General features: G+C 46.5%; 1 protein-coding gene across 50 annotated transcripts in view; it reads right to left on the minus strand.

Moving 5' to 3' along the window:
• The window catches only part of ZMYND8 (zinc finger MYND-type containing 8), a 138,161-nt gene that overhangs the window by 31,695 nt on the left and 83,079 nt on the right, over positions 1-23,387 (minus strand). For 30 of the 50 annotated variants that reach the window (XM_078371855.1, XM_078371851.1, XM_078371849.1 and 27 more), the window contains 3 exons: positions 18,068-18,208; positions 5,456-5,608; positions 1,818-2,333 (listed from right to left, as the gene is read on the minus strand). In XM_078371855.1, the coding sequence (XP_078227981.1) occupies positions 1,818-2,333; positions 5,456-5,608; positions 18,068-18,208 (810 nt within the window). The remainder of the gene's footprint in view (positions 1-1,817; positions 2,334-5,455; positions 5,609-18,067; positions 18,209-23,387) is intronic. The other 20 variants (XM_078371859.1, XM_078371843.1, XM_078371839.1 and 17 more) reach the window with 1 other exon arrangement.

Consider the following 23,387-nt stretch of genomic DNA (forward strand, 5'->3'; position numbering starts at 1 on the left):
CGCGCAAGCTGCACTAGGCTGCAGGGTAGTCACTGCCGGTTCAGAATATAACAGTAGCCTCAGAAACTAGGGATATTTGGCAATATCTGATTGCCCCATTTGTGACTGCCACGGCTGGGCAGGCATAACTGCCATCTGGCTGGTAGAGGCCAGGGATGCTGGAAAACATCCTCCAATACACAGGACTAACTAAAGATTATCCAGGGCAAACTGCCAGTAGTGCAAGGTTGTGAAACTCTGGGCTCAGTTAAATTAAATGCAAATAAGATTAAAAGTCAATGCAACCAGGCACGGTGGCTCACGCCTGTAGTCCCAGCACTTTGGGAGGCCGAAGCAAGCGGATCACCTGAGGTCAGGAGTTCAAGAGCAGCCTGGCCAACATGGTGAAACTCCGTTTCTACTAAAAATACAAAAATTAGCCTGGCATGGTGGTGCACGCCTGTAATCCTAGGGACTTGGGAGGCTGAGGCAAGAGAATCACCTGAAACCCAGAGTCAGAGGTTAGAGTGAGCCAAGAGATCACGTCATTGCACTCCAGCCTGAGTGATGGGAGCAAAACTCTGTCACCAGCAGCCCTCATCCCAAAAAAGCCAATTCTGGTATCTAGCATACTTCCTTTTGAGACAGTCTCACTCTGTCACCAGGCTGGAGTGCAGTGGCACAATCTCAGCTCACTGCAACCTCTGCCTCCCAGGTTCAAGTGACTCTCCTGCCTCAGCCTCTCAAGTAGCTGGGACTACAGGTGCTTGCCACCATGCCCAGCTAATTTTTTGTTTTTAGTAGAGACAGGGTTTCACCATGTTGGCCGGGATGGTCTCAATCTCTCGACCTTGTTATCCACCCACCTTGGACTCCCAAAGTGCTGGGATTACAGGCGTGAGCCACCATGCCTGGACCCATACTTCATTTTCTAGTGCCCTAAGAATCACTCAACATTCTGGCACCAACTACCCAAATAATGTCCAGCTATCAGAAGAAAATACATTTGGAGATGCCTAAGTGGCATGAGGGGAGGAATGGGATGCTGAAATCATCAAAACCTTTTAAATGAACACTTTTTTTTTTTTTTTTTTTTGAGAAGGAGTCTTATTCTGTCACCCAGGCTAGAATGCTATAGCAGGATCTCAGCTCACTGCAACGTCCACCTCCTGGGTTCCAGCAATTCTCTGCCTCAGCCTCCCAAGTAGCTGGGATTACAGGCACATGCCAGCATGCCTAGCTAATTTTTGTATTTTTAGTTGAGACAGGGTTTCACTCTGTAGGTCAAGCTGGCCTCGATCTCCTGACCTCAAATGATCCTGCCTCAGCCTCCCGAAGTGCTGGGATTACAGGTGTGAGCCACCACACCCGGCCTGAAATGAACACTGCCAACCATTTGAGACTTGTAAACAAAGAACAAGATGTCTGTGGAATGGAGCAATGGAGGACCATTTCATAAGGTCCAAATGTTAACAAACACTTTACGGAAATAAATGAGCACATTGGAAAAGAAGCTGCTCAGACAAAACATGACTTGGTCACTAAAGTAACCACCATTTTCTAAGAGACTTCTTTTTCTGCACTTAAAATCAACGATATCGGATACTGAGCAGGTAAAAGGTAGCTGGGCCTATGTTTGTGTCCAGACGCTGTTCCATCACTAGCTAGGTAACCTTAAACCAAACACAGCTTCACTGTGCCTCTGTCGGTGGTGTTAGAGGGTCATATAACTTTTGGTTTCTTTGTTTGTTTAAAGGTCATATAACTTTTGATAATAAACATACAAGGTAGGATTCTAAACCCAATTAAGAAAACTGTAAACGAACACAATCACTTACCATCCTGTTTCGGAGATGGTGCTTTGGGTTCCTTCTTATTTTTTCGACCCTCCCGCCCAGAATGGTCTTCTCCTAAATCTATGACAAGTTCACTCTCTGAGTCGGAGTCCAGGCCCAAATGGACTGTTGGGGAATCTGTCTCATCTTTTCCCTTCAGTTTATCTTTTGTGGGGTGAGGTGAAGGCTTTGCCTTTTCAGAAAAGTCCTTCTCCGGCTCAGGGCTGGCCTTGTCCTTGACTGTTACTGCTGCAGGGTCTGCCTTCTCGCTGGCTGGTGATGTGCTTTTCAGCTCCTCTTTAATCTCCACTGGGTTTGTAGGCTTGGGCTTTTTTTTGACAGCAGATGGCTCTTTGTCCAACTGACAACCCTCTTTGTCCTCTGCGTCTTCTGGTTCATTCTTGGCCTTCTGCTCGTCATCACTGATATACTCACTATCGCTGCTATCTGACTTCTCAGAATCCTCCGAGTCACTGTGCTCTACAGCCGTGTAAACATCTTCCGAGATTTCATTGATGCCTAAATTCAAAAAGAAAACCCAGCATGTGGTGTAGTCGCAAAATAAAGATCAGGACGAAAAATGTAAACATTTTCCACACCAAACACTGGAGTAAGAAAAAGACATTTCAAATCGCATCACATTGGCCTAAATGGGACCAGTCATAAACTCAAGTGGCACTGGCTACGGCTGACCAGTGGAATTGCCTTTGGAGAGAGTTTTGGTTAACATTCAAAGGAGACACGGGACCTACCAACAGAAATCTTAAATGTATATGGCACTAAATATGTGGCGCTAAATTTTTTTATAACATTGATAACCAATCAGGATTATTAAAAATGAGAGGGCTGGAAGGGAACAGCAGGAAAAACCTGTTTAAACTGATCCAATTTACAGATTAGAAAACAGAGGCCCAGGGATATGACCTGCCCGAGGACACAAGACAGAGGCCAGACCAGAACCCCGGGTTCCTGGCTCCCCACCAGCACTCTTGCTTCCCTTGGGTTCCCAAAGTGTTAAAGTTCTTTATCCTTCATGTCCAGCGCCCAAAGAAATAAGCCAACGCCTTCAAGCAGAGGCTGCAAACACTCAGCCCACAAGCCACATCGAGCTTGCAGACATGTTTCATAGGAGAGGCACTGGTTTGACCCGCAGGGTATCTTATTTGCTTTTGGTTTTCTAATTTATAATGTGTTGCCCAATTCATAACTCGGAAAATTTCATAGAGAAATCAAGGCAGAGGCATCTGATGAAAGAGGGGAAAATCTGGCCTCTCTGAGTCACCAACCTGCCAGGCATTGGCTGGGACAGGAAAGCCACTGGCTCCTGTAGGCAAGGGACACACTTGTCTCCAGGTGATCCGGGTGCCCAGCCCTCCCTCCTGCTCCCTGCACTCATGTGGAAAGTCAACTGCCACTCCATGTGCGTTGCTCTTCCACTGGTAAAGGAGTCAGGACAAAAGTCACATACTTCCGTCTCTTTCAAAAGGGAGAAGCACAAACTAGCAGGTATTTGACACACACAAACAAAAATGGGCAAAGGCACATTCCTAACAAGAGTTCCATTTAACCCATTTACACCTCCTGCTCCCAATAATACGCTGTGCCATCATCATACTGTAGGTAATAATACCATATCCTAAACTGTTGGAAAGAGGAAAGAAAACCCAACGAAGTCTGTGCAATCTCTGCATTTAGAGCAATGGCCACTGACAGTGGTGCCACTGTCCAACCCGGACACAGCAAAGAGAAACCTGCAAAAGTACCAGAGCCATCAACGACCCAGAGCATGGGATATGGGCAAGATCATTGGGGAATATATCTGCCTCCACCAGGACTCAATCAAAAACACAAGTCGAGCCAGGCATGGTGGTGCACACATGTACCCCAGCTATTCAGGAGGCTGAGGCAAAAGAACTGCTTGAACCCAAGAGTTCAAGGCCAGCCAGGGCACCACAGCAAGAACACAAGCCAAAAGACAAACACCCAGATCTGGTATAATTCTGGAATCCTAGGCTTGTGCTGCTGGTAGCTCATGATTAGAAACAAGAAGGAAGGCCGGGCACAGTGGCTCACACCTGTAATCCCAGCACTTTGGGAGGCTGAGGTGGGCAGATCACCTGAGGTCAGGAGTTTGAGACCAGCCTGATCAACACGGAGAAACCCCATCTCTACTAAAAAAAAAAAAAATGCAAAATTAGTCGGGTGTGGTGGCACATGCCTGTAAACCCAGCTACTCAGGAAGCTGAGGCAGGAGAATCACTTGAACCTGGGAGATGGAGGTTGTGGTGAGCCAAGATTGTGTCATTGCACTTCAGCTTGGGCAACAAGCACAAAACTCCATCTCAAAACAAAACAAAAAGCAACAAGAAGGAGAAGCGTAGCCACATATGGGATAGGAAAAGCTTGGGTCCTGGAGTCCAAAGGATATGAATTCAAATCCTGCTCTTCTGTTTCTATTACTGGTGTGACCCTGAACAAATGACTCATGTCTCTGAGCCTCAGTTTCTCCATCTGCAAAATGGGACTGATCAAAGTATCAACCTCCCAAGACAATCTATATGCAGTGTTTAACATAGTGTCAGAGAAAACACTCGGTAAATGGAAATATTACAACTCATATTAGTGATAAAAACAAATCAAGAGTAGGACCAGCTGCATGGAAGGACCCAAGAGGCATATGTAAATGGCACGCCAAATTTCATCCATGCTACTCAATGTCCTCACCAAACAGGCAACCCAACAGGAACTGCTGTCCTCTGGACAGCCCCAGGTGGTCCCTAACTATGGCTGCTTTCTCACTCGAAGATGCAGAGCACCCACTGACACTCGGAGGAGCTTGCTTTCCAGAGGCCCAGCCATCCCCCACTTCTTCAGAAATGCCCTCCCAGCTTTACTGACATATTCAACAAACATTCCAGAGCATCTACCATGTGCACAGAAAAAGTACCATAGAGAAGGCAAATCCTCATCCAACAGCCTCCCTACCGTCAAGGAGTTTCCGGTCTAGACTGGAAGGGACACTCCCACACATAGGGACCATTGTTGCTTCCAAGCAATAAAGTACCAAAGGAGGCGATGGGGAGGGCAGTCAGGGGAGACGTCCTGGAGGAGGGGAGATCTGAGCTCAGCCTCACGGAAGGGCAGGATTCAGGTAGACAGTGTGAAGGCAGACAGCACAGCGAAGAGGAAGGAAGGCAACAGCTACAGAAGGGGGAAGGGTTTGCCAGGTGGGGAGGCAACCGGTCTGGAAGGAAAGGGTTTGTTTCAGACACCTGCAGAAAACACTCAGCACTGGTGTGGAGACACTGATGTGTACTGAGAAGGAGAGCAGAGGCAAACCCAGAGGATCCTCATTCTGCTTGCAAACCTTGATGCTTCAAACCTGTATCTCAAGTTTCCCAGCTGCTTTCACCAAAGAATAAAATCTGATGAGTTCAAAGAGCCCTGAGTTAACTAGCAAGTCTGAAATCTTTTGCCATTAGTGGAAATATATTTTAGCTGAGCAAACAGTTTAAAGTTAAAGCAGCTGCTAAAAGCAGTCAGGATTCAACCCTGATTTCATCCCGGTGGCATCCCTACAAGTAATGGTAACAACGATACTGCTAGGGAAAAAAAAACCAAAACCGAAACCAAACGTATACCTAATTGTGCTTTGCAACTCTCTATGGTCTTGTCAAGATTCAGCTGGAACCTGCTACGAATCTGGCGCTTGGGAGAGATGAGAGGAACGGGGGTAGACTGTTGCTGGACCGACTCACTCAGCTCCTTCAAATCCATCTCTGCTTTGCTTCGATCTGAAAGAGACCATCACACCTTCGTAAGACCAGGCACACAATAATGCTCATTACTGAGCTTCGTCCTTGCAAAGTCAGAGCAAAACACACATTTCAGAACACAGAGGGGAGGGGGATACGTTATTCATCATTCATTCCAACAATATCATCTGCTCAACCACATGGGGTGACAAGAAGATAACGGCCTGCATGCACACGTTTGGCAGGTTTAAACAGTCCACTGAACAATCATCTGGGTGACTTTCAGTATTTCAAATGGACAGTCAAAGCCAGATGGCTCAGTGTATGGAAGTCAGCATCATTAGGGATGCTTTAAAGACAAAGGTTACCGGCAGATATTCACTCTCGATTTCAGTGGACAAAACAACACCGAGCCTGGTCAGGGTGTACTTAAAACTGCAGGTCCAGATTGGAGAGGGCTTTTATCCAAGAAAGACAGCGACCCCCTCAAAAACACTCTGACAGCTGGGAACCCTAAATGCCTATTTGCCACAGAGGCTTCATTTTTCGTTCTCTGTGGACCCAGCCTGGGGCTGAAACTAGAAGGGGTGGGGAATGTAAGACAGGCAGACCCTCCAACCTGTGTGCTCTGGCTCAAGGCATCTATGCGAGGCAAGAGGAACAGATTAGCCCTGGATACTCAACCTGCATCTAACAGGTCTCGCTCAAGTAAGAGTCCAAGGTCCTTAGCCTAGTTCCCAGGCAGATACCTCAGGGCATGACTCGGGCCAAAGGTCCTGTCCCCTCACTTCTTCGAGGGCTCTTTGTAGGACCAGCGGGATGGATTCAAAGAGGCAGTGAGTTTACATTTTTTGGATTCCTTTCCCAGCTACTCTAGCAACCCCAAAATATTAAGAGTTTCAGCGGCTGCACAGGTCCACAAAGCAACAAGCAACTCTGCAGGTGGGGCCTACTGTCCTCCACTGTGCCTGCCACCCTCTGGCATCCCCGCCAACCCACGCAAAGCAGAGTATGGGGCAGCTGTCCTACTCCGGCCGATCCCAGAAAGCAGATCACAAAGCAGATGGCATCCAATCAACCCATAAAGAGGAGAAGCCATTTCTGAGCCCGTTTCCAGCAGCGGTGAGCTTGCTCCCTGGACTTCGCGCTTCATCTCCCGGCTACCTCCACGCCTCAAGCCGCCTCCTTTCATTGGGCTTTTAAAGAGGCCCTGGAATCTAGTCCAGCTGGGCTGGAAGCGCTATTTAAAGCCATTGCTCTCTCCAACCTTTTTCCTTTGGCCTGACCCAACCACTCTCCCGTTCACATAGCAAGGGAGGGTTCTTAAATACTGCATACCCAGAAATTAGCTCCTTCAATGCGACCAGGAGCAGCCTCCAAAAGCCCCACCCAATCCACTCATAGGTGACGAGAAGCAATAAACTGCTCCAACTTAACACCCACCAAGGTAAGATTAGAAAGGGGTCTTTGCCCAGCCAGGTGTGGTGGAATGCACTTGTAGTCCTAGCCACTCAGGAGGCTGAGGTGGGAGAATGGCTTGAGCCAGGAGTTAGTGGCTGTACTGAGCTATGATCATGCCACTGCCATCTAGACTGGGCAACAGAGCAAGACCCTATTATTTAAAAAAAAAAAAGAAAAAAAAAGGAGAAGGAAAGAGATGGGTCTTTTCCTAAATCACACTTACAGACTGCCCTTCCCAGACCCAGGGAGATTCCAGAAGTAAGTGCTCAGAGCAAGCAGAGACACTATCCCTGTAATTCAAGAAAAATACCCAAAAATGTATGTGTGCGTGCATGCATGCCCATGTGCACATGTGTGTACACACGCACTAATCAGGGCTTTAAAGAGAGGCTACTAGAGACAGGACTGCAGACATTGACACAGCCACCTCTCAGAGGGGGAAGAATGTGCAAATTTACTGCAGGGAGGCCAGGCACAGTGATTCACACCTCTCCCTGCACTTTGGGACCCAGAGGCAGATGGATGGCTTGAGGCCAGGAATTCGAGACCAGGCTGGGCAACAAAGCAAGACCCCATCTCTACAAAAAGTAGCAGGGCTTGATGGTACATGCCTATAATCCTAGCTACCTGGGAGGCTGAAGTAGGAGGACTGCTTGAGCCCAGGGGTTTGAGGCTGCAGTGAGCCATGATTGTGTATCTGCACTCAGCCATGATTGTGTATCTGCTCTCAGCCTGGGTGAGAGCAAGAGCCTATATTTAAAAAAAAAAAAATTACTGGAGAAAGAACTAGAAAACTGTTTATACTTATCTCTGTCCAGCAAGAAATCTGAAGTAGCTTAATAAAGAGAATTTATAGAGTAAAACAATTTAAAAATTTAAAAAAAAAAAAAAAAAGAGCAAGGAATGGGGAAACATTAAAAGAGAAAGCCCAGGCATGGTGGCTAACACCTGTGACTTCAGCCCTTTGGGAGGCCAAAGTGAGGTCACGAGTTCAAAACCAGTCTGGCCAACATGGTGAAATCCCATCTCGACTAAAAATTTAAAAATTAGCTAGGCGTGGTGGTGGACGCCTATAATCCCAGCTACTCAGGAGGCTGAGGTAGGAGAATCACTTGAACCCAGGAGACTGAAGTTGCAGTGAGCCGAGATCACGCCACTGCACTCCAGCCTGGACAGCAGAGCAAGATTCTATCTAAAAAAAAGAAAGAAAGAAAGCAAAGAGAGAAAGCCCAGATTAAAGAGCAGTTCCAGTAAGCAGGACTCAAGGACTTAATAGCTGAGCTGCGTGCCAATGTGACAGCAAAGGGGGAGGGATTTGAGGCCTCCCTCATAATTTCCACCTTCAGAAATGAAGCAGCCCGCTGGATTCCAGAGGGAAAAGCCAGCCTTTTCAAGAATAAAGATGGAAAAGTAGCTCACAAAAATACTTTCCATGGCTACCCAAGTGACACGTTCATCAGTGTCCTCAATAACATTCCTATATACTACTAGATTACACAGTTACCGAAAAAATTTACAACAGAGGTCAACAAACTTTCTCTGTAAAAGCCCAGAGAAAGCTGGAAACAGTGGCTCACGCCTGTAATCCCAGCAATTTGGGAGGCTGAGAAGGGCAGTTCCCTGACCTTATATTCGAGACCAGCCTAAGTAACATGGTGAAACCTTGTCTCTACTAAAAATAAGAAAATTAGCTAGGCGTAGTGGTAACATGCCTGTAGTCCCAGCTACTCAGGAGATTGAGGTGGGAAGATCGCTTGAGCCCAGGAGGCAGAGGCTGCAGTGAGCTGAGATCACGCTGCTGCACTCCAGACTGAACAAAAGAGCCAGACCTTATCTCAAAAAATAAAATTAAAAAGCCCAGACAGTAAATATTTCAGGTTTTGCAGGCCATACAGGCTCTGTTGCAAAAGCAGCCATGAACAAAAATTATAAACAGATGGATGTGGATGTGTTCCAGTAAAACTTTATTTGCAAACACAGGTGGGGGGCCAGATTTGGCCTGAAAGCTGTAAAATCTTCTATACTAGTCCAGTGACTGCCAACCCTGGCTGCACACCAAACTTGCCTGTGAAGTTTTAGAAAATCCTGAGGCCTGAGCCCCATCCTCAGAGACTCTGACTCAATTGACTAGGGGGAAGGCCTGGGCATCAGCCTATTTTGAGATGGAGTTTTGCTCTTGTTACCCAGGCTGGAGTGCAATGGCGCGATCTCGGCTCACCGCAACCACCGCCTCCTGGGTTCAGGCAATTCTCCTGCCTCAGCCTCCCGAGTAGCTGGGATTACAGGCACGCGCCACCACGCCCAGCTAATTTTTTGTATTTTTAGTAGAGACGGGGTTTCACCATGTTGACCATGAGGATCTCGATCTCTTGACCTTGTGAGCCACCCGCCTCGGCCTCCCATAGTGCTGGGATTACAGGCTTGAGCCACCATGCCCGGCCGGCATCGGCCTTTTACAAACTTGCCAGGAGGCCAGGCACAGTGGCTCACACCTGTAATCCCAGCACTTAAGAAGGCCAAAGCAGGTGGATCACCTGAGGTCAGGAGTTCAAGACCAACCTGACCAACATAGTGAAAGCCCATCTCTAACAAAAATACAAAAATTAGATGGGCATGGTGGTGCATGCCTGTAATCCCAGCTACTTGGAGGGCTGAGGTAGGAGAGTCACTTGAATCTGGAAAGTGGAGGTTCCAGTGAGCCAAGATTACGCCATTGCACTCCAGCCTGGGCTATAGAGTGAGACTCCATCTCAGAAAAAAAAAAAAACCAACAACAAACTTGCCAGGTGGTCTTAATTGGCAGCTAAGGCTGAGAACCCCTGTATCAAACCAATCTTCTATATGAGTAAAGAAAACTCACTATTTATCGTAACTCCTGTGTGTCTGTGTTAACTGGACCACCTTTCTAAACCTCAGGGTCCATAAAAGAGGCCTAGACCTCAACGGAATAACTGAGCTGTGAGTGTGTGCACCTGCAGGTCTACATGCATGCCTACAGGAAATTCGACCCATTATTTCCGCCTAAAAAGACTGACCACTGGAATGTGTACTCATCAAGAAAAATGCAAAGGTAAAGTATCTCATTTTACAACCAAGGTTTCTCTGGTCAATAAGCTGCCGTCATGTTTATTCTTGTTAGAATAAACTATCAAATGGCTAGGGGCTGGGCCCAGGCCCTGGGGGCTGACCTTGAGGAGTTTAGCCAAATGTAATGATCTTTCTCCAACCTGCAGCTGCATTTGACTCTCCTCTCCTCCACAGGGAGAAAAGAAGAGCTTCACTTTCTCATGTAGCTCATGTAGCTTATCGGGATTTCTTCCACCCCTGCCCTTCTATATCGGGAATTTCTTCAGAATCCACCCTTACTGCCAACATTTTGAACTTTTCAGCTGATACGAAGACAGCTCAGGCTATAAATGGAAACCAGGGATGAAAAATACCCACACCAGAAAAAGAGGCACGATCTTACATTTCTGGAGGGAGCGTAACTCAGAACCACATCTTTAGAGGGCAGTTTGGTGATACCTCTCAAAATGTCACCGCATGTGGCCTCTGATGCTCAATTCCACTTCTAGGAATTTATCCTATGGATTACCCTCCCACATGGGCAAAAGGGTTCTTCACTGCAGTTGTCTTCAATAGCAAAAATGGAAAGAAGTATAGAGTCGGTAAGTAAGGCGCCTGAATAAATGTTACAGTTTACCTTTAAATGGAATTAAATATAGCTGCACTGATATCAAAAGCCAACCTGTTTAATGGAAAAGCAATAATCGACGGAGCACCTTGGCACTGCTGTAGGGAAGCCAAGCAGAAAATGGTAAATAGCTGGGAAAACCGTATATTCTCAGGATTTACCAACAGTGGCACTATTGCTATCTGGGGCCTGGATAAGTCTTTTTTATGGGGCTGGGGTAGGTGGAAAGGCTGTCCTGTGTGATGTAGGTGTTTAGCAGCACCCTGGCCTCTACCCCAAGTTGCTAGTAGCACCTACATACCAGTTATGACAACAAAAATATCTCCAGGCGGGGCACGGTGGCTCATACCTATGATCCCAGCACTTTGGGAGGCCAAGACGGGTGGATCACTTGAGGTCAGGAGTTCAAGACCAGCCCGTCCAACATGGTGAAACCCCATCTCTACTAAAAATACAAAAAGGCTGGGCGCAGTAGCTCACGCCTGTAATCCCAGTACTTTGGGAGGTCAAGGTGGGCGGATCACAAGGTGAAGAGATCAGACCATCCTGGCCAACATGGCAAAACCCCATCTCTACTTAAAAAAATACAAAAAATTGGTGGGCATTGTGGTGCACACCTGTAGTCCCAGCTACTGGGGAGGCTGAGGCAGGAGGATCGCTTGAACCAGGGAGGTGGAGGTTGCAGTGAGCCAAGATCACACCACTGCATTCCAGCCTGGGACAGAGTGAGACTCCATCTCAATCAATCAATAAATAAATAATAAAAATACAAAAATTAGCCAAGTGTCACGGCACTCGCCTATAATCCCAAATACTCAGCAGGTGGACTCAGGAGAATCACTTGACCCAGGGAGGCAAAGGCTGCAGTAAGCTAAGATCATGCCACTGTACACCAGCCTGGGCAAACAGAGCAATACGCCATCTCAAATAAAGAAATAAAGAAATAAAAATAAAAATATCTCCAGACACTGCCAAATGTCACCTGGGAGACAAGAGAGAGACATTTTTGTTCTAAAGTTGAATGCAAATTATAGTAGATGGACTTCCAGGAACTTCAACAGAACAATATCACTTAGACAAGAGAGCCTGGCTGGCCAGGCATGGTGAGTCACGCCTATAATCCCAGCATTTGAGAGACTGAGGCAGGAAGACTGCTTGAGGCCAGGAGTTCGATACCAGCCTGGAAACATAGCAAGACCGTATCTCTGTATCATTTAAAAAAAAAAAAAAGGAAGAAGAAAAAGATGAAGAAGAGAGACCCTGGCAGCCACTATCTTTCAATCAAAGCCAGAGATCTTCCCCACCTCATTCACTCTAAAGAAAATCAAGACAACATCAGAAAAATCTGGGCCCAGGCACTCCATGTATGCTCTCAAAGAAAGCCTGACTTCCAAGATATGGCTTTATGCACAAAAAGAAAGGAGGCCTCCTGTCAGTAACAGTGGAGAAATAAACAGAAACGCTCGGGGTGTGACAACGTTCCCTGGCCCTGCCTGCATCTTCAAAAGAGCAGAAAGGCGCATTTCTGTCACTAACAGGACTACTGAAATGCTGAGTTTGTTCAGCTCAAAGTCAACACCCTCTGTGAAATAAGAGATGGGATTATCAGAGAAAGCAAACAGGAGTCTAGAAGAAGAAAAGGGCCGGGCCCACCTCTTCTCTTCTTAGAAACCGATTCCTATTTACGACTTCTTATAATCACTGCTGAGTTATACAGGGGGCCCATAATAATCCACTGGGTTCAGCTCCTTGTTTTAGAGATGAGAGGAGAGGAGAGGAGAGGAGGGGAGAGAGGAGAGGAGAGGCCCCAGACAGCAAATGAGGGGGAACAGGGAATTAGCAACCAAAGCAAGAACCAGGTCTCTATACAAACCTTCCCATTTTATACCATATAATCATATACCACACACACACAAATACCATATACTCATATACCGCATATACCCATATTCTTATATGCCATACACACAAATACATATACTCACCATATACACATACACACACACAAATGCCATATACTCACATATCATATACATATTTACCATGTACTCATATGCCATATACATGCATATATACCCACATACCATATACCCACATGCCACATACACACATATGAAAACACAATCCACACGCATACATATATACTCATATATCATACACACACATACATATTCTCAAACATATAATATCTGATATACACACATACCCATATACCATACATACACATACATATACTCAAATATACCCAGTATATGCACATATACCATATCCTCATACCATATACACATACCAGATACCCAATATACACACATATACCATATACACACATACATGTACTAAAATACCATATACCTATATATCATATAATCTTTTCTTTTTTTTTTTTTTCCAAGACAGATTCTCACTCTGTCACGCCAGCTGGAATACAGTGGCGCAATCCTCAGCTCACCGCAACCTCCGCCTCTCAGGTTCAAGCAATTATTCTCCTGCCTCATCCTCCTGAGTAGCTGGATGTACAGGCGTACAGGTGCACGCCACCTCGCCCAGCTAATTTTTGTATTTTTAGTAGAGATGGGGTTTCAGCATATTGGCCAGGATAGTCTTGATCTCTTGTCCTCGTGAAAACCTGACAACCTATGGACTGGTTTTTGTATTGTTGGTTTTATGTGTCTGTCTGGCCCAAACAGAGTTTTGGGTCTTCGCTTTTGTTTTTGTAGCACAGGGTGTCACTCTGTCACCCAGACTGGAGTGCAGTGATTCAATCATAGCTCACTGCAACCCTGAACTCCTGGACTCAAGCAATCCTCCTCCCTCAGCCTCCCAATATGTGGGAATTATAGGCATGAGCCACCACACCTGGCCAGTTTTTGTTTTTAATGAAATTGATTGGCAGCTTTTAAAAACTAGGAGAAATCCTGTAATGATCTGGAGTTCCGTTTTTCTTGACAATTCAGTCTGACAATGCAGGTTAAACTGGCAAGAGCCACATCCTTTACAAATTCCAAAATGTCACCTTACCCCCGGCCCCAAAAGCTGACATATCCAAAAGGCACAGAAGACAAACTTTGCAGCAGACAGGCCTGGGCCTGAAGGCCAAACTCTATCCCAAACCATGGGTGATCCTTGGGTAGGTAACTTGCTTCTCTGTACCCCAGTTTACATTTCTGTGAAACAGAGATATTAACTACTTTAAAGGTTGCTGTCGTTTTTTTAAAAAAATAGTTTTATTGGCTGGGCATGTGGTTCACGCCTCTAATCCCAGCACTTTGGGAGGCTGAAGTAGGCAGATCACCTGGAGTTCAAGACCAGCGTGACCAACATGGAGAAACCCCATTTCTACAAAAAATACAAAATTAGCGGGGCATGGTGGCACATGCCTGTAGTCCCAGCTACTAAGGAGGCTGAGGCAGGAGAATCGCTTGAACATGGGAGGCAGAAGTTGCAGTGAGCCGAGATCACGCCATTGCACTCCAGCCTGGGCAACAAGAGTGAAACACCATCTCAAAAAAAAAAATTTATGACAGAAATTTTTTACAGAAAATTTATTACAGAAATTCACTTTTGGGGGAATACAGTTCTATGAGTTGTAACACCTGCATATATTCCTGTAACCACCACCACAAAGAAAACACAGAGCAAGTCCATCTCCCAGAGAATCCCCTCCCAATGTGTAGGCGAACCCTCCTCCACCCCAAGCCCTGGCTATCACTGATCCGTTCCCCCATCTCTGTAATTCTGCCTTTCCAGTATATTTTTGAAGGAAATCCTGTTTTATTAGCTATAGTAATTTCATCATTATCCAGGGTGCTCCCTCATTCTCCCTGTCTAAGGAAAGAAGTTCCACAGCCGATAAACATAACCAAGCCCCATAAAGCATGTGCTCAGTCCCTGGGTGGTGGCTGGAGAATTCCTTAGCATTGCCCTCTTTGTTCTGATCTCATCCCCACTCACAGCACTTCCATCGGTCCCTAGCTGGTCATTGCAATCCCAGCCCACAAAACACCCACATTCTCAATGCTCTTGTTCCTGCTGAAGAAGTGTGGCCTAGGCCTCGAAGAGCTCCCAGAGGAGACACAAGAGAGCCTCAGATCCCCTGGTACCCACCCACCACCATGACACACGACAGGAAGAACCCTTTCCCTCCCACAACGAATCAAGCCAAACGAAAGACCCACAGTGTCACAAGGAAGCCCAGTGACCACCCGGTTTCAGGAAAAAGCTATTCTTGACAAGCATGACTGGCAGAGAGGAAATGTCACCGTGAGAACACCTCCAAACAGCGTTTCTTTTCAGGGTATGGAGGTGGAGGGAGGGCGTGAGAAAGCCAACCACATTTTTGGGAACAATGAATGTTCCCAAGGAAGCACATGGGTCCCTTTTCACTCAAGTGAGGAACCAACCAACTGGTCTGAATTGGAGCCCTGGAAACAGTGGCCCTGACCATCCTATTATATCTGAGCTTCACTCACAGGTGAGCCAGGATGGGAGCCAGGCTGTGCTCCGGCCCTGATGCTTCTGGGATCCTAGGCACCCCATGCCTCCTCTCCACACCTCCCTCGTTTTTCTCCATCTGAAAACAGCACTGTAGAACAAGATGGACCTGGAGAGCACCAACCACCAAAGGCGTGGAATTCACATAGAAGCATCACCGGGCACACGTGGCCACCCTCTCTTCCTGAAACCCCCACACTGGAGGCTCCAGGGCAACACACTCCCCTGGTGTGGCTCCTCCTGACCCGCCTTCCTTTTCAGGCTCCACCCCTTGCTTCTCCTCCTCCACCGGTTCAACGTCCCAGGGCCCTCACTCCTGTTCAGTGCTCTAACCTTGACTTGCAACCTCAGGAAGCCAATAGGGCTGGAGTCTTGGTTGAGTGGGGCCATCCTATGCGCTGGGGGATGCTTAGCAGCAACTCTGGCCACCAATCATTAGATGCCAGCAGCATCCCCATCACCCCCTCAAAGTCATGAGAACTACTGCTCTAACCCAATCTCACGTACACATCGAGATTCCCAGAATTACACCTCCTGCCTGAACCTGGCCGCAGGAACCCTACTTCCTGCCTCCAGCTGCCCTACTGACGTCTCCACAGAGGGATGTAACAACAGCTCAAATTTACAGAATTTAAGCTGGACCCTTGGCCGCTGCTCCTCCCGTACCCAGATCTATCAGCACAATTACTGACACAATCTAGAAATTCTCTGCTGGGGGGCCTGTTCTACGGGGTGTAGGATGTGCAGCGGTATCCAAGGCCTCTATCCATTAGATGCCAGGAGCACCCCAACCCTAGATGTGACAATCAAAAATGTCTCCAAACATTGCCGGGGGTGGGGCAGGTGATACAAAATTGCCCCCAGATGCGAAAGACTGATGTGGACTATTCTAAACACAGCACAGAGAGCTCCTTCTGAGGTGTGAAGTCCATTCACATCCCTCCTGCACTGAACCCTCCACACCAGGGTCTATGAGACCCCCGTACTGTCTCCGACTCCATGGAGTGGCCTCACCCTCACTCACTATGATGCAGCCACCCTGGCCTCCTTGCTAACCCTACAACACACCCAGTTACTCCTACAGCACACCAACTTAATCCTTACCGTAGGGCCTTTACAATCTCTTATTCTTTCTAGAATCTTTTTCCTCCTAATACTGGCCTAGATGATTTTTCTTGTCATGTGAACTTCAGCTCAAATATCGCCTCCCAAAGAGGCTCTGTTTAACCCCTTCACCTAAGTGGACTTGCTTTCCACTCTATCTCCATGCCTAGAATAGTCACAGCACACAACAGATGTTCAAGAAAAATCTGTGCCAGGTGCAGTGGCTCATGCCTGTAAGCCCAGCACTTTGGGAGGCCAAGGTAGGCAGATCACCTGAGGTCAGGAGTTTGAGACCAGCCTGGCCAACATGGTGTAAGTCTGTCTCAACTAAAAATACAAAAATTAGCTGGGCAAGGTGGCAGGCCTCTGTAATCCCAGCTACTCAGGAGCCTGAGGCAGGAGAATTGCTTAAACCTGGGAGGTGGAGGTTGCAGTGAGCCGAGATCACGCCATTGCACTCCAGCCTGGTGGACAAGAGCGAGACTAAGTCTTAAGCAAACAAACAAACAAAAAATCAGTATGAGGATGCAATGAATTGATCAATAATGAATCCATTATGGGCCAGGTACAATGACTCATGCCTGCAATCCCAGCAGTTTGGGATGCTAAGGTGGGAGGACTGCTTGAGGCCAAGAGTTCAAGACCAGCCTGGGCAACACAGCAAGACCTAATTGCTACAAAAAATTTAAAACTTAGCTAAGTATGTAGCTAAAAACTAGCTAGGCCTGTAGTCCTAGCTACTTAGGGAGGCTAAGGCAGGAAATAGCTTGAGCCCAGGAGTTCAAGATTGCAGTGAACTATGATTGCACCATTGCACTCTGGCCTGGGTGACACCCATCTCTAAAAAAATAGTTATCATCGCGCATGCCTGTAATCCCAGCTATTCAGGAGACTGAGGCAGGAGAATTGCCTGAACCCAGGAGGCAGAGGTTGTGGTGAGCCGAGATCACGCCATTGCACTCCAGCCTGGGTAACGAGAGTGAAACTCCGTCTCAAAAAAAAAAAAAAGTTATCATCATCATCATCATCATCATCATTATTCAGGAAATGAAGACCAGAATGTAAGAATCACAAGAGAAGCAAGGAATGTCAGAGTATGCTGTACACAGGAAAGGTAAGTACTGATTCCTCCTACTTGCCTCTGTGCCATGGGTGTAATTTACAAATAGGAGAACTGAGTTACTGTGGTCAAGGGCAAATGAGGTGAAAACACTGGCCTAGAGTACACCTCTAGATAAAAGCACTCAGGGCCAGGCACGGTGGCTCACGACCGTCAGACCCCAGTTCTTTGGGAGGCAGAGGTGGGCGGATCACCTGAGGTCAGACCAGCCTGGCTCACATGGTGAAACCCACCTCTACTAAAAATATAAAATTTAGATGGGCATGGTGGTGCACACCTGTAGACCCAGCTAGTCAGGAGGCTGAGACATGAGAATCACTTGAACCCGGGAGGTAGAGGTTGCAGTGAACCAAGGTCGCGCCATTGCACTTCAGCCTGGGCAATAAAAGTGAAACTCCATCTCAAAAAGAAAAAAGGAGAAAAAAAAAGACTTTGTATGTCAGTAGGCCCCAGGAAATCCCTTACTTGGTCTTTTCACAGACCTTGTCTCACCTTTATCCACTGAAACTTTTACATTTTTTGCAGAGAAAAGAGTTGAAGGTTCAAGAACCAAATACAAAAGAGGAGACGTTATTTGAAAAATATCCACAGCTGCCACAGAATGATACTGGTAAAAACTGCAACTGACCCAGGTTAAGATTCAGGATGCTGCCGGTGGTGGATGTTTTGTCCATTTTCGTCGTGACAGGAGTTGACAGTTGAGGAGAGAAGGGCTTCGGGCTGCCGGATAAACTCCCTGCTTGGCCTGCCTTGGTGGAGGCTGGTGAAGCTGAAAAAATAGGGCATTATTAAAAGACAGGTTTACAAAAAAACAAGTCAAACGTATAGGTGTGGTGCAGGGAGAGAATGGAGAAATAATGACATTGTGGCCGACAGAGCATCACAGAAGGGGTGGCACGGGGTGTGGCAGGCTGGCCATTTATTTTCAGCAAAGGGCTTTAACCCGATGTGAAACCGTTAAAGCCACAAATGAAGAAGGTCTCCCCAGTTATTCTATTAACCACAAAGCTCTAAGACAAATCGGCTAAGCTGCCACTGAAATTGGTTTGGCCCATTCATGGGTATAAATCTTTACATAAATAGCGATTAAACCAACCCCCACATGGTCCAGATGTGGAGAACGGGAGCCAGGCTTACAAATGCGTGTCATCCGTTTGTAGAAAGACACTGCGGTCAGCTCACACGCAGCCACTGCACCTGCCAGGGACCAGCTCGGCCCCTTGGGAAATCTCCAGCTCCCATTTCAAAGGCTCTTGAGGCTGTGTGAAGCCAAACCCAGTACCAGATGGAGTGAGGGGGACATTGGTAAATTATCGCCTTCTTTACTGTATTTCAAACTTTTACAGCAGGAGACAGAACTGTACCCACGCCTAAGGCTTTTAGAAATACCTTACCGACTACAGCCTGCTTTTCCTCTCCCTTATTTCACAGGGTTAGGACAAGAAACCACTGACATTTAAAAAAGCAGCAAGCCTCCTAAAGATCCTTTGAATCCTGCCCCTTTGCCCTTGCTCCTCCATGGTACTGAGACTGCCCTGTTAATGTCCATTTAAAAACAGCTGGGACATCCGGGCAATGGTGGTTCATGCCTGTAATCCCAGCACTTTGGGAGGCTGAGGTGGGCAGATCACCAGCAGCCTGACCAATATGGAGAAACCCTGACTCTACTAAAAAAAAGAAAATACAAAATTAGCCAGGTGTGGTGGTGCATGCTTATAATCCCAGCTACTCGGGAGGCTGAGGCAGGAGAATTGCTTGAACCCGGGAGGTGGAGGTTGCAGTGAGCCGAGATTGTACCACTGCACTTCAGCCTGGGCAGCAGAGCGAGACTCCATCTCAAAAAAAAAAAAAAAAAACACAGCTGGGACTAAAGGCAGGACTGACAACAATGACAGCCAATTCTCCCAAGACAACAAACATTCTGAGCTGATCTGGTCCTTGAAAGGGATTTGTAGATGGCAAATTGGAGTTAAGAATTGAGACTCCCCAGGGACTTCAAAAGTGCTGGGGCACTTGGGTGGGCACTTGCCTCAGTTTCCCCATCTGACAAATTGGAAAACTCAGAACAAGGCTTCAGTGTGTTAAAACTCACATACCGGTTGGGTGCAGTGGCTCACGCCTGTAATCCTAGCACTTTGGGAAGCCAAGGCTTGCAGATCATGAGGTCAAGAGATCAAGCCCATCCTGACCAACACAGTGAAACTCCATCTCTACTAAAATACAAAAATTAGCTGGGCATGGTGACGCACACCTGTAGTCCCAGCTACTCAGGAGGCTCAGGCAGGAGAATTGCCTGAACCCAGGAGGCGGAGGTTGCAGTGAGCTGAGATCTCACCACTGCACTCCAGCCTGGCACCTGGTGACAGAGCAAGACTCTGTCTCAAAAAAATAAAATTAAATTAAATAACAGCTTGGCTGGTGAATCCACAAGACAGAGGCAGCTCTGGTGCCAGGACCTGTCTACACTACTGTTAATGTAACATAGTGGGAAAGACTCCAGACATAAAGAGGCTTGGATTCAACCATGGATCAGAAGCCAGACACTGCGGATTCAAGTCCTGGCTTAGCTGTTGCCCTGCTGTGTAACCCAGGGCCGGTTCCTGGCACCTCTGCCTCTCTCTTCCTGGCAGCAGCAATAATATGACATAAAGGGATGATAACAGTAGCTACATCTCATCAGGCTGTTGAGGATTAAATCAATCATCCGAACAGTGCCTGGCATCCAATAAGTACTCTGTTACCATTTGCTATTGGAGTGGTTTTATTTTCTATTTCCCCATTAACCTCTAGGGCTTTGGGGTTATCCTCTGAACCACTGATTCTCGACTATGAGCAATTCTTCTCCCCAGGGCTACACGGGGTAGTGCATGCAGACATTTTAGGAGAGTGGTGGGTTGCTACTGGCATCTGGGAGGCTGAGACCAAAATGCTACAATGCACAGAACGGCCCCCCCACAAGAAAGACTTATCTGGCCCCAAATGTCAACAGTGCTGAAACTGACACACTACATAGGGATGGAGCAGGTCATGCAGCTGGGATCCTTTTCCTCATCTGGAAATGAGAAGGGAGTGAGAATCAATGTCCTCGGGTGCTCAGCAAGTGCTCAATAAATATTAGAAAATTGTTTTAAGAAATAAGTTTTTCGACACCAGAACTGTTGCATAAAAGAAAAAAAAAAAAGAAATGTTTTGTTTTTGTTTTTGTTCTTTTGAGACAGAATCTCACTCTGTCGCCCAAGCTGGAGTGCAGTTGTGCAATCTCGGTTCACCGCAACCTCTGCCTCCTGGGTTTCAAGTGATTGCTGCCTCAGCCTCCTGAGTAGCTAGAATTTTAGGCTCCCACTACCACACCTTGCTAATTTTTGTATTTTTAGTAGAGATAGGGTTTTACTATGTTGGTCAGGCTAGTTTGGAACTCATAACCTCAAGGGATCTATCCACCTCAGCCTCCCAAAGTGCTGGGATTACAGGTATGAGCCACTGCACCCAGCCTAGAATTAAGTTTTTAAAACAATAAATCTGTTTTACTGCAAGGATTAATAAAATTGGCCTAGCATATGGCATGCCACATTCCTTGGGGGACTGTTAGTATTATTACACAGTCCTATCACTGGTACTGTCAGAAGTAGAACTAAAGTGTTTGTTACATAAAGAAACAAGAATAGGCCAGGTGTGGTGGTTCGCCCCTGTAATCCCAGCACCTTGGGAGGCTAAGGCAGGAGGATCACTTGAGCTCGAGAGTTTGAGACTAGCCTGGGTAACAACATGGCAAAACCTAGTATCTACTAAAAATACAAAAAAAAAAAAAAATTAGCTTGGTATGGTGGCACACGCCTGTAGTCCCAGCTACAAGGAGGCCGAGATGGGAGGATCCACTGAGCCTGGGAGGTCAAGACTGCAGTGAGCCGTGATCACACTGCTGCACGCCAGCCTGGGAGACAGAGGGAGACCCTGTCTCCAAAATAAACAAATAAATAAATAAATAAATAAAAATCAAGGCATTTTAAGAGAAGTAGTAGCAATCAAATCGTTAGCATTAGGATTTTTAACAGTATTCATTCATTTATGCTCTACCTCATTCCAAAAGCAATTTGCAGCTGCTCAAATATCTGTGTAATAGATTGCCGAGAACTCTGACACGGAGGCCAAACCCTAACGGGTAGCAGGAATAAACAAACACACAAAAACTCACAAAGATGCAGGTAGAACACAGCCAAGTGAATCCACATTTTCCTGCTCAACAGGTTAAGTGTGTTTGTTTGTTTGTTTGTTTGTTTGTTTGTTTGTTTGTTTGTTTTGAGGCAGTGTCTCACTCTGCTGCCCAGGCTGGAGTACAGTGGGGAAATCTCGGTTCACTGCAACCTCCACTTGCTGGGTTCAAGCAATTCTCCTGCCTCAGCCTCCCAAGAAGCTACAGGTGTGTGCCACCATACCCAGCTAATTTTTTTATATTTTTAGTAGCGATGGGGTTTAGCCATGTTAACCAGGCTGGTCTTGAACTATTGACCTCAGGTGATCCACCCGCCTTGGCCCCCCAAAGTGCTGGGATTATAGGTATGGGCCACCACACCCAGCCTATTTTTATCATTCTGTATATACATTCATGTATACTAAAAAATTGGTAACTAAAACAAGCCTTTAATTTGAAACATACGTAGTATTTCCTTTGTTAATAAAGAAACAACTGTTGAGATTTAAGAGATATGCTATAAATATTAAAACAGTTATGGCTGGGGGTGGTCATGAGTTCAGGAGTTCGAGACCAGCCTGGCCAATATGGTGAAACCCCATTTCTACTAAAAATACAAAAAAATTAGCCAGTCATGGTGGTATGGCCTATAATCCCAGCTACTTGGGAGGGCAAGGCAGGGGAATTGCTTGAACCAGGGAGATGGAGGTTGCAGTGAGCCGAGATCACACCCCTGCACTCCAGCCTGAGTGATAGAGCCAGACTCCATCTCAAAAAAAAAAAAAAAACAGAGAGAGAGAGAGAGAGCTATGACTAAACAGATCACAAAAAACTGCAAGTCAATACACATGAGGGTGCAGGTGGTACTGGCATGGAGGCCAGAGATGGTTCTCAGCATCCTAGGTGAACAGAACAGCCTCACAATAGAGAATTATCCGGCCCAAATGTCAATGGTGCTGAGGTTGAGAAAAACCTGTTTTAAATCACTCCAGACATTTTCAAAGGCAAAAAGACTTGGAAATGCTTGTTTCAATTAAGCTTTGAAACAGATGCCAATCCTTTTATAATGCCATACATCTTGCCCAAAGGAAGAACTACTTGCCTTTGAAGTCACAAATAATTTACCCAGATTTCATACTTTGATGTAAGATTCACGAGTGTAGGCTAAAACACATTTGTTATCTGCATTTACAAAATGCTAGCCTGTGTGAAGGGCTGTTCTGACTACAGTAGGAAACATGAGCCTTGGAATTTAAACAAGGAAAAAAATGCCCCTCCCTCCCATGTACTGCAGCACTCTGGACACGGGGGAGAGGAAGAGTGAAGGATTCCTGCTAAATGTCCTTCACTTTAGAACCTCAGAAACAACCTGTATGTTCAAAGTGCCACACCTTGCACAACTCCTATGGTGCCATGCACAGATGAGCACAGCACTGTCAGATGGTCTAGGATGCGTCAGGAAGTGTCGGTAAAAATGCAGTTCTGAAGGTCGATTTACTAACACAGAAACATATTCAGAATACAAGGCTAAGGACCAGGCATGGTGCCTCATGACTATTATCCCAGCGTTTTGCAGGGCTGAGGCAGGCAGATCATTTGAGCCCAGGAATTTGAGACTAGCCTAGGTAACATAGCAAGACATCGTCTACACAGAAAAAGAAAAAAAAAATTTTTTTTCATTAGGTGTGGTGGGGCACATCTGCAGTCCTGGCTACTCAGGAGGCGAAGGCTACAGTGAGCCATGATCACACCACTGAAC

Source organism: Callithrix jacchus, chromosome 5 (genome assembly GCF_049354715.1).
Source record: "Callithrix jacchus isolate 240 chromosome 5, calJac240_pri, whole genome shotgun sequence".
NCBI classification, from domain to species: domain Eukaryota; kingdom Metazoa; phylum Chordata; class Mammalia; order Primates; family Cebidae; genus Callithrix; species Callithrix jacchus.